The sequence below is a fragment of the Malus domestica genome, chromosome 08, assembly GCF_042453785.1.
Source record: "Malus domestica chromosome 08, GDT2T_hap1".
Lineage (NCBI taxonomy): Eukaryota > Viridiplantae > Streptophyta > Magnoliopsida > Rosales > Rosaceae > Malus > Malus domestica.
In genome coordinates, this window is record NC_091668.1 from 8,722,925 (window position 1) to 8,737,930 (window position 15,006).

The 15,006-nt window shown below is 36.2% G+C and overlaps 1 protein-coding gene across 2 annotated transcripts; it reads left to right on the forward strand.

Moving 5' to 3' along the window:
- Positions 1-9,138: 9,138 nt before the first annotated feature.
- Positions 9,139-13,554, forward strand: LOC103421136 (polyadenylate-binding protein RBP47-like). 2 transcript variants are annotated; one of them, XM_029106904.2, is made up of 6 exons: positions 9,139-10,750; positions 11,579-12,059; positions 12,557-12,624; positions 12,718-12,848; positions 12,949-13,045; positions 13,184-13,554. In XM_029106904.2, the coding sequence occupies exons 1-6, from the start codon at positions 10,367-10,369 to the stop codon at positions 13,358-13,360; spliced, it is 1,338 nt and encodes a 445-aa protein (XP_028962737.2). In that variant the 5' UTR covers positions 9,139-10,366; the 3' UTR covers positions 13,361-13,554. The 2 variants fall into 2 exon arrangements, with proteins under 2 accessions (XP_028962737.2, XP_028962738.2); XM_029106905.2 differs by having other exon boundaries at positions 9,947-10,750; positions 13,187-13,554.
- Positions 13,555-15,006: the final 1,452 nt, after the last annotated feature.

The following is a 15,006-nucleotide window of genomic DNA, read 5'->3' on the forward strand; positions in this document are numbered from 1 at the left end:
CTTTTTAAGGCAATTGTTTTAAACAATTTACAACAAAAGCAAAAGACTATCCAACTCTTTTGAGTACACAAGCCATTTCCTGTCATAAATTTCACCTATTCGTAATTTCGACTATAGTAGTGTGATGAAAATTTTCTAGAGAGTTTGTCCTTAGGATACGTGAAATTAGTTTCTCGAATTGGTCCCTTTTCTATAAGTAAGTCTCTCATTTCTGCATTAAGACCATCCCAAACTTTTGGATCATAAATGTTTAAATGGAAAATAGATTCAAGAGATTCAATATTTTCCTCTACACCAATATGATCATCATCAACATTTAAATCCACATCACCACCATTTTCATGATCTTGAGACTCATAACCAACATTTTCCTCTAAATCACCACTATTTTCTTGGTCATTAATATCTTCCTCCACATAACCACCAATTTCATGATCATGAGACTCCCTAACAACTTTTGTGACTCTTCACCAACATCATTTTCTCTCAAATTTTCAACCAACTCATTCTTTGTAGAAAAAAATTTATTAAGAGATCCTCTTAAACTTTTAGCAATTTCATTATCCTTTGCCTTTTTTTCCTTTTCATATTACCAGAGAGTTGTTTCCTAAAAGACATGGCTTTGATAATTTGTTTGCAAAAATTACCTACACATGATATAACAAAAAAAATTTCCTATTAAAATTATCATTCCAAGTCCAACACATATTATATATTATAAAAACACTAACATCTATTATATATTATAAAAGCACTAACACATATGGCCTAACATATTATAAAAGCACTAACACATATGAAATCAAATAATTCAATTAATCAAGAATTCAATCCATCAACAACAATAATTCTATACATCAATTATCATATAATTCTATGTCACTTGCAAAATTTAATTAAATTATGAATTAATAATTCAAATTTAAAAAATTAGTTTATCAAATTACCTCAAAAGTTACTTGGGTTGGTGAATGCACAACGGCAATTGGTGGCAGGGACTTGTGGCTAAGAAAGACAAGGACCTGTGGGCCTGTGGTGTCGGGGTTGGAAGCTGCAGCAGCGCAGATGGCAGTGGGGAAACAATGAGGTGGGTGGGAAAATAACAGACGACAAGTGGGGGGAAACAAAGGGGTGGGGAATTGGAAAAAAGGGGAATTAGGGTTAATGGTGGGGGGGGACCGGGGACAAGTGGTCCCTTTACATTGTTGTTGTTTTTTTTTTTTTTTTTTAATCCTGAAAACCTGGGCCCTTCCCTTAATTGTCAAATTTGGGCCTCTTGCCCTCCATTCCCTATTTTGGGCTCTGGACAATTTTTTTTTATACCTAATTATTTGGACTTTTTTTTTTGTGCCCCTTTAAATTTTGGGCCCTGGACAATGGTCCTGCTTACACTGGGCCTGGGCTGGGCCTGGGCTGGGCCTGATTTTTGCTCACTCACACTAACTCTAGGGTATGCTTACTACCTTTTCTAATGCTTGCCATGTGTAATCCACACCAACTCTAATTAAGCCTTTTTTTTTTAATTTTTTCTGCTTTCATTATTGTGTGATCATGTAAGGAGTTTTCATTATAAATTGGATCTGTAACTAGTTGGAGATTATGGTAATCAATGTGTAATCAAATTTTTATGGTAATTAAAATATGTGAGCTTGATCTTCCATTTGCATATGATTATGAATTTATATGAACGTACGAATCATATCAAATCACTTCGTCAATATCCAACAAAAACTAATTTCAGTGACAAAACTAATAGGACAAATGATGTCATTCAAAATACAGTTGTTTGAGATGAAACTCATCAAAATAAAATTGTACAAAAAGCTAGTCCAAAAAATTCTTTGGGGTGAAACTCATCAAAATAAAATTGCTTTGTAGAAACAATAAAATTCCCTCAAATTTAAAACTTTCTTATCCTCCTCGTGGAAACAATAAAAAATCTTACTTGTTTATTGCTTTGTTGCTTCCATCTTCATAGTCCAATCAGAATACAAACTACGCCATTTTTGTTTAGTTGCCTTTTCTGCTTGCCTTTCCTTTTCTTTTCGATCCGGTACTGCTTTATCATATTGGACAACGAATTCTTACAGAAGGAGGTTTCGAGCAAAATACTTGTTCAAAAACTTGTTTATGCTTTCAATTCTTTGTGTTGTTGTCATACCTTAGAAAAAAATTGGAAATTTATCATATTATAACAGAAAAAGAAACTTGTGCCCCTATTATAAAGTATATACAAAATAATATGTAAAAATAATATAATAGGTATTGGTCAAGAATACTACCCGCACAAAAGTGGTCTCGACCATAAACTTGTGCCTATTTCTCACATAATATTTCCTCTAAATTCATAAGCATCATGTAACTTATTCCAATTTGATTCAAATTCTTCAACAGTCTCTGGATCATATATGCATATTTTCAAATCCAGTGCAAATGATATAAACTCACCGAAAACATGATTCAAGTTCTTTGCAACATTCTAATATATGTGTCAGAGTAAGAAGAAAAATGGTACACTGTGAGCAATGACTTCACAGATTCACAGGGAATTTAGAAGAATTCCAGTGCAAAGATGGAAGATGATGATGATGAGTAAGAATAGAGAAAAGAGAGAGCAACATAGAATATGACTATGAGATTCTCATTCACACATATTCACCATGACATCCGCAAGAGAGAAAGTGAAGGAATATCACTCTACTTCTAATGGTTATACACTTTTGGAAGTATTCAAAATACATAAAAAAACAATCTCAACCCTTCATCTTACACCCTATAAGATGTAGACACTTGGCACCTTACTTACTTAAAGACCTATGAGACTCAGATAAGAAAAGGTTACAACTAAATCAACATTTAGCTAATTATTCTAGAAATATAAGCTAGAACCACCACCACTGCCATATTAGATAACAATTTACACACTAACAACCCCCTTTAAATTGTGAACTGATTTCACTTTGAGAAGTTCTCTAAGATAGGTGAATTACTCTCTTGCTAATGTCTTTGTAAAAATATCAACAACTTGCCCCTTTGTAGGACAGTGTAATCACTCTTTGCTACAATGCCTCCTTTATGAAATGATACCTCCTGTTTATATGCTTGGTTTTTTTATGGAAGATAGGATTTTTAGTTATAGCTATGGCTGAAGTATTGTCACAGTTCATTAGTGTTGCAACAAATTGCATTTCACCAAAATCCTCTAGAACAAACCTAAGCCAGGTAGCCTGTGCTGTTGCCTCATATGCACTAATATACTATGCTTCAACTGTGGATAGAGTAACACATTGTTGCTTGACTGAAGCCTAAGAGAAAACTCCACTGCCAAAGGTAAAGGCATACGCAGCTGTGCTCTTTATGTCTTCTTTTGAACCACTCCAATCACTGTCACAGAATCCTATCAGAATTGTTCCTTTGCCTTTCTTGTACTCGAAGACAAAATCAAGAGTCCCCTAAACATATCTTAGAACCTTCTTTGTTGTCCCATAATACTTGTTAGTAGGATAGTGCATAAACTTTTCTAACAAACATACATCACACATTATGTCAAGTCTAGTTACTATGATACATCAAACTGCCTACAATTTTTTTGTATTGAGGTTCATCTGTAACTCCACTTTCATCTTCCTTCCTCGATTTATCATTTGTACCAGTGGTGTGCTCACAGGTTTACAATCTTGAAGTCCAAACTTCTTCAATAGAGATGAAGCGTACTTTCTCTGGTGTATGAATATGCATTCTTCAATTTGCATAACTTCTATACCAAGGAAATGATGTAGAAGTCCCAGATCATTCATCTCATATTTATGCATCATATCAGCTTTGAATTCATCCATTAACTCTTGACAGCTTCCAGTGTATATTATATCATCTACATAAATTAATACTATAATCATCTTTGAGTATCCTCTACACATGGTGTATAATGTTGCCTCACTAGTACTTTTTGAAACCACATTGTGCAAAATATGAATCAATTTCTCCATACCAGGCCTTAGGTGCCTGCTTCAAACCATACAAAGCTTTGTGCAAATTGTAAACCTTATCCTCCTCTCCTTGCACAATGAACCCATATGGCTGGTCAACATACACCTCATCTTCAAGTACACCATTTAAGAAAGCTGATTTCACATCCAGTTGAAATAGCTTCCACCTGTTCTTTGCAGCCAGTGTAATGAGGGTCCTTATTATGTATAACCTTGCAACAGGTGCAAAGGTTTCATTATAATCTATCCCATGCTTTTGTGCATAGCCTTTTGCAACAAGTCTAGCTTTGTTCTTTTGAATAAAGCCATCTAAGTTCAACTTTGTTTTATACACCAATTTTACCCCAATCACAGGCTTATCAGATGGTCTCTTTACCAATTCTTATGTCTGGTTCTTCTCAATCATACATATTTCATCTTCCATTGCCTTCTTCCATGTTTCATCTTGTGCAGCTTCAACATAGCATTCCAATTCAATGATACACAGATGACATCTCTTATAAATCTCACTCAAGTTTTTATATCTCAGTGGAGTATCATCATACTAAGGTGTAGAAATATAATTGGTTGATTCACTAGAGACAGTAATTAGAAAGCCTTTAATTTGGATTTGAGAACCTTCAGATACAACATGTTCCATGGGATCTAAACCTTCATCAACTTCACTTATCTCTAGAGATTTATTTGCAGAAAATGGGATGCATACTTCCTTGACTTTATGTCTCTCCCAATCTCATTTGCCATTCTCATCAAACATCACATCCCTTGAGAGTACCACCTTCTGTGTTTCAGGATTAAGCACTATATAACCTTTGTCACAAGTACCATATCCAATTAAGATACCAATGACCCTAGTTTATTCTAGTTTGTGCCTCAAATTTCCTGGAATGAGAGAATAACACACTAAGCCAAACAATCTCAGGTGTTTAATTCCAGGTTTTCTTCCACTGAACTTCTCAAATGGTGTAATATTCTCCAATGCTTTTATGGGACACCTGTTTAGCAATACACATATGTGTTCACTGCTCCATCCCAGAGATTACATGGAAGATCTTTCTCATGAAGCATGCATTTAGCCATCTCCACTATAGTTTTGTTCTTCCTTTCTGCAACTTCATTCTGTTGTGGAGAATATGCAACAATGAGCTACCTCTCTAACCCCAAAGATTCACAGAACTGTTTAAACTCACCTGAAGTGAACTCTCTCATCCCTTATTAGTTCTCAATTGCTTCACAAAATAACCACTTTGAAGCTCTACCATAGCCTTAAACTTCTTGAACACATGAAAGACTATTGACTTATGTCTCAAGAAGTAGACCCAGCACATCCCTGAGTAATCATCAATGTATGTAATGAAGTACCTATGTCCACTCATTGCTGGTGTTTGCATGGGGCCACACACATCTTATTGTATAAGCACCGGTGGCATCTTTGCTCTCCATGTTGATTAGTTTTAAAATGACTCCATATGGTTCTTAATGCACAGCCTTGACACATACCTTCACTGTCATGCATTAGAGGTTATCCAAGAACCATATCATGTTCCTGCAATTGCTTCAGACTCCTATAGTTTAGGTGTCCAAACCTTCTATGCCACATTGTAGTACACTAATGCACATTAGCTTTTAGTACCAATTGATCATTGGATTTGAACACTAGTGGAAAGCACCTGTTCCCCTTTTGCTTCACACTAACCACCAAATTTTTCAGTGTTCTGTCATCAAAGATGTCCACTTTGTAATCACCAAACACAAGAAAATACCAATGTTCAGTCATCTGTCAAACACTGAGTAAATTTTCTGCAAGTCTAGGTACTAGCATGACTTCTCTGATATACCTCTTTCCATTTTCAGTGTCAATAACAAGAGTTCATTTGCCTTTCACATCAACTAGAACCCCTGTGCTAACTTGCATTTTTGCTTTAATACTTCAATCAATGTCCACAAGCAGATCCTCTCTGGAGGTCATATGATTGCTACATCCACTATCTATATACCAAATGTCACTCACAGCTCTCACTTCACTTGTTTGTTTAACTAGGAAAAGATTTTCAGGTTCCTCCACTTTGTTTGCAAAATTCCCTTATTGAACATTTTTATTGAGATTGAAGAACCTGGCAATATGGCCAAGCTTACCACATTTGTGAAATTTGATCTTCCCTTTTAGCCAACACTCTCCATAGTGAAGCTTATCATAATATTTGGAAGCACCACCAGTGTTGCTAGTTTCATTTATTAGTTTCCCTTTGAACTTGAAATTCTTCTGAAATTTTGATCCACCAACATTGGTATTTGATTACCAAATTTACCATTCTTCGATGAGATATTCAAACTAGCAAATGCACGCTAAGTACTACTTTCTCCATGTCTAGCTAGCCTCAATTCATACCATTTCAATATAGCAACCACATCTTGAGCATCAATCACTTCAATATCTTTAGTATTCTCTAATAACATAAGCTATACTATCATATGTTTTGGGTAAATTGATCAATAACTTTTGCACAATTCTATGATCACTAAGATATTCTCCATAGCTTTTCATCTGATTTATCAAATCAAACAACCTAGCCAAATATGCAGCTAGAGACTCACCTTCATTTATACGGGTATAGTCAAAATCACAACGAAGACCCTGTAATTTCACAGATCGTACCTATTTGTCTCCTACAAACCCTTGCTTCAAAATATCCCATGATGCTTTTGCCATTTCTAGAGTTGCAATGCGCGGGAAAATCTGATCCGATACAGCTCATTGAATGATTCCAAGAGCCCTTGCATCCTTGACCAAAATTTCGCGATGCAACTTCATCTCTGGCTCTGTTATTTCTTCCTCTGTCTTCACTGGAGAAGAAAAACCTATCTAAAAATACTTCATAACTTATGAGATCGGAAAATTGTCTTCATTCGAATTTGCCAAAAATCGAAGTTCTCTTCGTTGAATATCGGAGCTCGAAGCTCCCTTCCGCTAGACCCATCCATATTAAACTAAGATCACACCTCTCTCTCACTAGTTTCTCTGCAACAAGACATTGCGAGAATGAACGCTAATAGAATCAACGCCCAGAGGTTTCAAACCCAATTTGACTCTAATGCCATGTTAGAGTAAGAGGAAAAACGGTACACTTTGAGCTATGACTTCACAGATTCACATGGAATTTAGAAGAATTCCAGTGCAAAGATGGAATATGATGATGATGAGAGAAAAGAGAGAAAAGAGAAAGCAACAAAGAATATGACTATGAGATTCTCATTCACACACATTCACCATGACATCCACAAGAGAGAGAGTGAAGGAATATCACTCTACTTCTAATGGTTATACATTTTTGGCAGTATTCAAAATACATAAAAACAATCTCAACCCTCCCTCTTACACCCTATGAGATGAAGACACTTGGCACCTTACTTACTTAAGACCTATGAGACTTAAATAAGAAAAGGTTACAACTATATCAACATTTAGCTAATTATTATGGCAATATGAGCTAGAACCACCACTGCCATATCAGATCACAATTTACACACTAACAATATGTGCCACAAACAAGAGACGATGGTGGCAATTAGGAAATACTTCACTAATCATAGCAGCGATTGATTAGCCGGGCTTGATCAGTAAATATGATTCTTGGTGCTTTTCCATCTATTGCTTGTAAAAGGGTCTTGAATAGCCACTCACATGTATTTGTTGTCTCTCCATCTAGCAAACCACATCCAAAAAGTATGGTTTGACCATGATTATTGATACTAACTACTAGGGCACAAACCATATTGTGTCTATTCGTTTTGAATGTCGTCTCAAAACACACAACATCACCAAATACAGTATAATCGTGCCTCAAATTTCCATCACAGAAAAAACAACCACTTATTTCGTTATCCTCGTTTGTTCGAAGAGAATAGAAAAATGACTTGTCTTCGGTTTGCTTATTCTTAAAATATTCAAGCAAACATTCTAAGTCGCCCTTTTTAAGAACCCCGATGTGCTTTCTCATTATCAAATTGTTACAATTAGACTGAATAAAATTTATTTTTTTGAAAACCTTCTGCTTTAGTGGTAAAGTATGAGACCTCAACAAATCGGAACTTGATGTCGGAACAATAACATGACTATGTTCAGAAACGAAATTTGTCATAACAAGCCTCCTTTCTAAATTAAGTTTGATTGCAAGTATTGCCTTGCAACCACATCTTGTTTCTTCTCTTTTCTTCTTTGAAGTTCTCCTTTTTTTTTTTTTTAACCTTCACAAGAACAACAAAAATGTTTTTTCTTTAGTACACCTGACCTGTCTTTAGTCTCTCTGTTCTTTCTCACGCTAAATCCAACAATTCTACCATATGCATTGTAGTAATTATATGCATAATCCTCATTACCAAAAGTCACCCCCAACGAAATATCATCGACTTTGCTTGTAAATTCTCATTTTTCTTCATTTTGATCCAAGACTTCAAAGGTTTCGGAATCTGAATCTAAATGTATACAATCAACTGGTTCTTTGGCATCACTGGTTCTTCGGAATCTTGGTGTTCCATTTGTATAAGCATCAAAGTACTTAATATTGAATTAAATTGACACCCTATAATAATCCTAACCAGCAAATAGATGGGACTTGTGTACCTCTTTCTAGCTGGATAAAAATAACAGATGAAAAACCCAGAAGATGCATGCACAGAGCCTGTTTGTATTAAAAAAAAAAGGAGAGTTTCAAGTTTTAATAAAATATTTAAAATGAAAGGATAGATATGGGAGTAAATGAGTAAAAGTAGAGAGTATTAATTAAAGCAGAAAAAATTAAAAAAAAAATTACATTTAACTAGAGTTAGTGTGGATTACACATGGAAAGCATTGGAATGGAATGGGTGGTAAGCATACCCTATGGTTAGTATGGGTGAGCAAAAATGCACCCCATAATATACAATCTTCTTTTATTTGCATATAAAATACTTTTTTTATAGGGAGGTTTTTTTTTTTTTTTTTTTTTTTGTTTTTGTTTTTGTTTTTTAAATACTTCACAATTGCTAAAATATTAAAATTTTTGTTAAGAAAAAAATTAGCTTAAGATATAGCTATCTCATTTTTAAATTCTGACTTCGCCCTTGATAAAAGTTATTATAATTATAAAAAAAAAAAAAAAAAAAAAAAAACCAGTGCATGAATCTATAGTGAATGATTAATAACTATTGAATCTAACATTTAATTCCCCTCCAGTTGTTGATTGCAGCTACCATTTTCTCTCTCTCTCTAAATCTAACTTGATTTGATTTGTATTGTTCCCTTCTGTTTTAGGTAACCCTTCTATTCCATCACTCTAACCTTTCCAGAAAAAGAAGATAACTTCAGTTTGGCAAACAAAGATCTTCCTCTGGGTTTTACCCCGACCTCCGTACTTACCTATATCCGGTAAAAAGCAGGATTTCCTTTCACCTCAGTAAATCTTCACTGAAATTCAAGAACAGAAAGTGACGTCACGCGGTAAATTTCGGCGTTTAAGGTTGCGGTGAAAACAGAATCCAAAAACAGTAAAAAGCAAATCCAAAGCCCCAAAAAATATTATAAAAAAAAAATTATTTTTAGTACTTCAAAAATCTCATTCTACATTCCAAACTTTCTATATTTTGAAAGAAAAATACATTTGCGAGAAGTGTAGAATGAGATTTTTGGAGTGCCAATAACACTTGCCTAAAAAAAAGAGTAATGTTATTCATACCATATTTTTATACCATATTTCTATACCATCTTAGGTGACATCGAATGTGGACAGCCACATCATTTGAAAAATTTGCAAAATCAAAGGAGTCATCATTTAATTAACTAGTTTTTCTTAATTATTAGTTTATTAAATAATGAACTAAATTTAAAAATTTGATTAATTCAAATGATATGACTGTCCACATCAAATGTCATGGTGGTATGAAAATATGGTATAAAAATATAGTATGAATAGCATCACTTGAAAAAAAAAAAAAAAAAAAAAAAGGTACTTGGGCAAGGCAGCTGGCGGCGGATCAACAAAACAGCCTGTGCTAGTGCTTATCAGTTGGGTGTGTGAGATCCAACGGTGAGCAACAGACCTCACCGTTTGATCCGACGGTGGAGAAACCAACCGCGTTTTACGAAGCTAACCCATGAATCCGTCATCCGCACAAATATATCCTCCCCTTGCCCCCGCAGCCCAAGCCCCTCCCCCCTCCCTTTTACTTTCTATCTCTAAAACCTCCAGATTCGGAAGGACTCTCTCTCTTTCTCTCTCTCTAGAACTCCCAGTCCCAGAAGTACTTCTCAGATTCGTTGAATCCATAACTTCCTTAAGTTCGGATTAAACTGCGTCCTTTAGCGGAAGGAGAGAGAACAAAGAGTGTGTTTTTGTGGTGCGAGGATGCAATCGAACGGCTCTGATTCGTCGGTGCAACAGCAGGAGCAGCAGCAACCGAGTAATAACCATAACCAACGGCCGCAGCAGCCGCAACAGGCCCAAGCTCAGACGCCGCCGCCGCAGCAGTGGATGGCTATGCAGTACCCGACGACGGCGATGGTAATGCAGCACCAGATGATGCCGCCGCAGCACTATGCGACTCCTCCGCCTCCGCCGCAGCACTACATGGCGTACCACCAGTACCAGCAGCAGCAGCACATACAACACCTTCAGCAGCAGCAGCAGTTGGGATCTGGCAGCGGCGAGAATAAGACCATCTGGGTCGGTGATTTGCACCATTGGATGGACGAGAATTACCTTCACACCTGCTTCGCTTCCACCGGCGAGGTCTATTAATCTCTTCTCTCACTGCTTTTTCTCTCTCCTCTGTATATATTCACGTACACGTATTTGTATGGATTTTTTTTACTGGTAGCATGATTATTCATATTGAAGATGAAAATTTTATTTTGATTTATTGTAAAAAATTGACATTTGGGTTGGAAGTTGCATGCTTTGAGGTTTCTGCTTAATTGGGTTGCAAGCATTTTGTTGATTTTTTGCATGGTTTAATTGTTCATTTAATTTTCGTATAATTCTGTATTAAGTTTTATGGGTCAGAATATTTATCTGAACTCATTCGGTATACATGATAAAAATGCTGTAATTTTGGCGACTCATATAGCCAGTATTATCCAATGCACAAATTAGGGCAAACATAAGCAATATAGTTCGGCGTACCAAACAAGGCCTGAAAGTGTTAAAAGCTAAATCTAATTAGTTATGAACTAAAGAGGGGATGATTCCCTTTCGGTGGCTAATTTTGTTTGGGAATGTGCATGACGAACACTACTTTTCTGGGCTTTTTTCTCATTTGGTATTTTGAGGCAATTCTAAAATTGTACTGGAAGTCGTTGTACTAGTTCATAAAAAGTACAACTGTTGGTGATTGGAGCATCTTTTGATTACATATTTGAGGCAATTACTAAAAAGCGAACCCAAAAAGTACAAAAGTGGAGAATATATTTTGAGTACATACATATATGTTGTTCTGTTTTCTAATCGAATATACAAAATAATACGGCCTTCATAAGGCATTCTCTGGCAGACGTTTTCTGTCTATGTAATTGATCATTACTGCCCTTTTAGATAACATGTATTTATTATGTCCTGCAGATTGCCTCCATCAAGCTTATTCGCAATAAGCAGACTCTTTTATCCGAGGGCTACGGCTTTGTGGAATTCTTTTCACACGCAACAGCTGAGAAAGTTCTACAGAACTACGCTGGCATTCTAATGCCCAACACAGAACAGCCCTTCCGTCTGAACTGGGCTACATTTAGCACCGGTGATAAGCGTTCAGATAATGCTCCTGATCTTTCCATTTTTGTAGGAGATTTAGCTGCAGATGTTACAGATAGTTTATTGCACGAAACTTTTTCTAGTAAATATCCATCTGTTAAAGCTGCAAAAGTCGTCTTTGATGCCAATACTGGCCGTTCAAAGGGTTACGGTTTTGTGAGGTTTGGGGACGAGAATGAAAGGTCACAGGCTATGACTGAAATGAATGGTACCTTTTGTTCCAGCAGGCCTATGCGCATCGGTGCTGCAACTCCTAGGAAATCATCTGGGTATCAACAACAATACTCTTCACAAGGTATTTAGTTCTACTTTTAGATAAGGAGGGGTTTAGTTCTTCTCTTTGGTAAGTAAGGTATTTGCGTCTTCTTGCCCTCTCTATTTGAAGTTGTGTTTTGGTCCTCCAAATCTTTCGTGCATTAGTAAGGATTTATATGAATGTCATGTTGTAGTTTTACCTCCATCATGGCATATTTGAATTATTGCTAGAAATATTCACTGCTTCTATAAGGTGTTTAAAGTTCATTTTGGCAAGTAGGAGCCTATTTCCCACGTATTGCACATTAAACTGATGAAATCTTTCTGGAATAGTTGTAATCATCAATCGTCTTCCATTTGTTGGACTACTTTTGAAAAGCTATTTGTAATTTTCTTGTCCTTTGTGATCTATACTCCAGCAAATTAGATACCGTTTCCGAACGATGGTTTTCAGATTATGAAAGAGGCTAATCTCTGCATGACCATGGCTTTAATGTTAGTTCTCTTTTATATGCTTATATTTTGTGCTTTCTGCAGGGGGTTATGTTTCAAATGGTACACCAACCCAGGGATTCCAATTTGATGGAGATTCTACAAACACAACAGTGAGTCTTCTAGCTTTCATGGTTTTTTAACCAATCGAAACTGCGCTTCTCTCTAGTCTCTACAACCTTTGCTGATGAATGTGTCATTTGTAGATATTTGTCGGGGGGCTTGATCCAAATGTTACTGATGAAGATCTCAGGCAGCCCTTCTCTCAGTATGGCGAGATAGTTTCTGTTAAAATACCAGTTGGAAAAGGATGTGGATTTGTACAATTTGCTAACAGGTAAACTGTTTGTCATGATGTTGGTCTGCAACACTGGTGGTGGTATAGTTTTTACTTGACAACGAGTTGGGACGTGATCCCTTTTGACCTCTTGTGACAGAAATAATGCTGAGGAGGCATTGCCGAAACTCAATGGCACAGTAATTGGCAAGCAAACAGTCCGACTTTCATGGGGACGCAATCCAGCAAATAAGCAGGTATTATTTCTCTCTTCTCGAAACCCCCTCCCCAAGTCCACAACAAAATTGTGCGATGAAATACAATTGTATTTCCTCTATCATGCCATTAGTTTTTTTCTCACGAATCTTTTGTTTTCCTTGGTTTTGATTTTTCAGCAGTTCAGATCGGATTTTGGTAACCAATGGGGAGGTGCCGCCTACTACGGAGGACCTGTTTATGAAGGTTACGGCTATGCTCTACCACCACATCATGACCCTAGCATGTATGCTGCAGCTTCGGCTGCATATGGAGCTTATCCGGTGTATGGCACCCACCAACAACAAGTAAGCTGAGACAGCAGCTCCTGTGCACGGTAGCAACCTACCAACAGCGAGGGAACCGAGTAAGCTGCATAAGTAGTTTAGAAATCAGACTCAATGGATCTGTAATTTGATCGGTTCTCTAGAATTCTTATAAATCCCTCTAATTCTGGAGTGGAACTGAATTTTGATAACTTGAGGTAGTTATGCAAGGATTTCATTGATCATTTCTTTAGATTTACGTAATTTTTAGGGAAACTATTATTCGATCAGTACAGGGCCTCCGTGAATTGAAAATGTGCGAGATAATCTTTAGCATGCTAGTGCAAAGTTGCACTTGTGTTATGTTCTACACCGGGCTGCAGTCGCGATTTTAGGGTGAAGACCTGAACAAGTACTGCAGAAGGCCTTGCCACAAATGGAAGACAATTTTGAGAAAGCATTTTTTAGCATGCTTGTCTAAGGTTGCATGTTTTGTTGCCACACTACAAGTTCTTTTCTTGGATATTAACTTGCGTTTTGTCTATCAATTCGTTCCAAAAGTATTTTTACCAAAAAATGCTTTCAGTAATTTTAAACACACTTGTGAGCACTTACTCCTCCATTAAACTTGTTGCGGTATTCCACTACCCTGCCATGATGGGATAGTTGAAAATAAAGGGTTTATGGTAAATGTAGAATTCTCTACAATCCCACAATTCTTAATATACTACTTCAATTCTTTATTCTTCTCAATAAAGAGGTATTTATAAGATTACAAGGGAGCAATACTAGGAAATAAATCAAAACAATCCTTTGTCAACAAGACAAGGAAACCTAGACCAAATCAAATCATATCAAACCTAATTAAATCATATAAAATCACTAATTAAATCATATCCCTAAAATATTTTCCTTTTGCCACTTAATACTACGGTTTAGTGGTATTCCTCTTCACTGGTAAGTGAGAGGTATTAAGTTCGATTCTTGCCAAAACCGAATTTGAACCACATTATTGCTAATTCATTATGAGGCTAATTATATCCCCTCTCCCTTATTGTAAATAATTATTTCAAAAAAAAAATCCTTTTTATTTTCAACGGGAATAGCTTGTGGGCTATGGAAAAATTGAGAAATGGTAACTTGGATCCCAAAGACTTCAATTAAGTCACCTCCAAAGGGAGGAAAACAACACAATCTCTCTAAATTTTAGAGCAATCATCTCAAGCACTTACTAACTTGAGCCTCGCACTATCTTTTCCACAAACACTCCCCTCGTTCTCTCCTTGGTGGCAAGCGAAGATTGGAGGACCCAATTTTTTTTCGCTCGAACATGAGTTTTATGAGTTGGATTATCTATCATTGAACTAACTACATGCAGTAAACATTACAAACCAATACATATTTTATAAATAACCAAAAGTGTTTCTATAGAGTTTAACAAAAAAATTTACAATGCGCTTTGTTTTTGTTAAACGTTTCAATGTGCTTATGGTAAAGCGCATCCAATAAAAGTACTTCTGACACATAAGTGCTTTTTGGAGAAACATTTTCAAATGGAATAATATGTGTGGCATGTGTTAGTGTTAATAATAATTGTCAACAACCATCATCATCATCATCATCATCATTGTGCAGGACCCAGTTTTATATTTTACTGCTCACATCGATGTACGATCAAGCCATAAACAGACTTAATT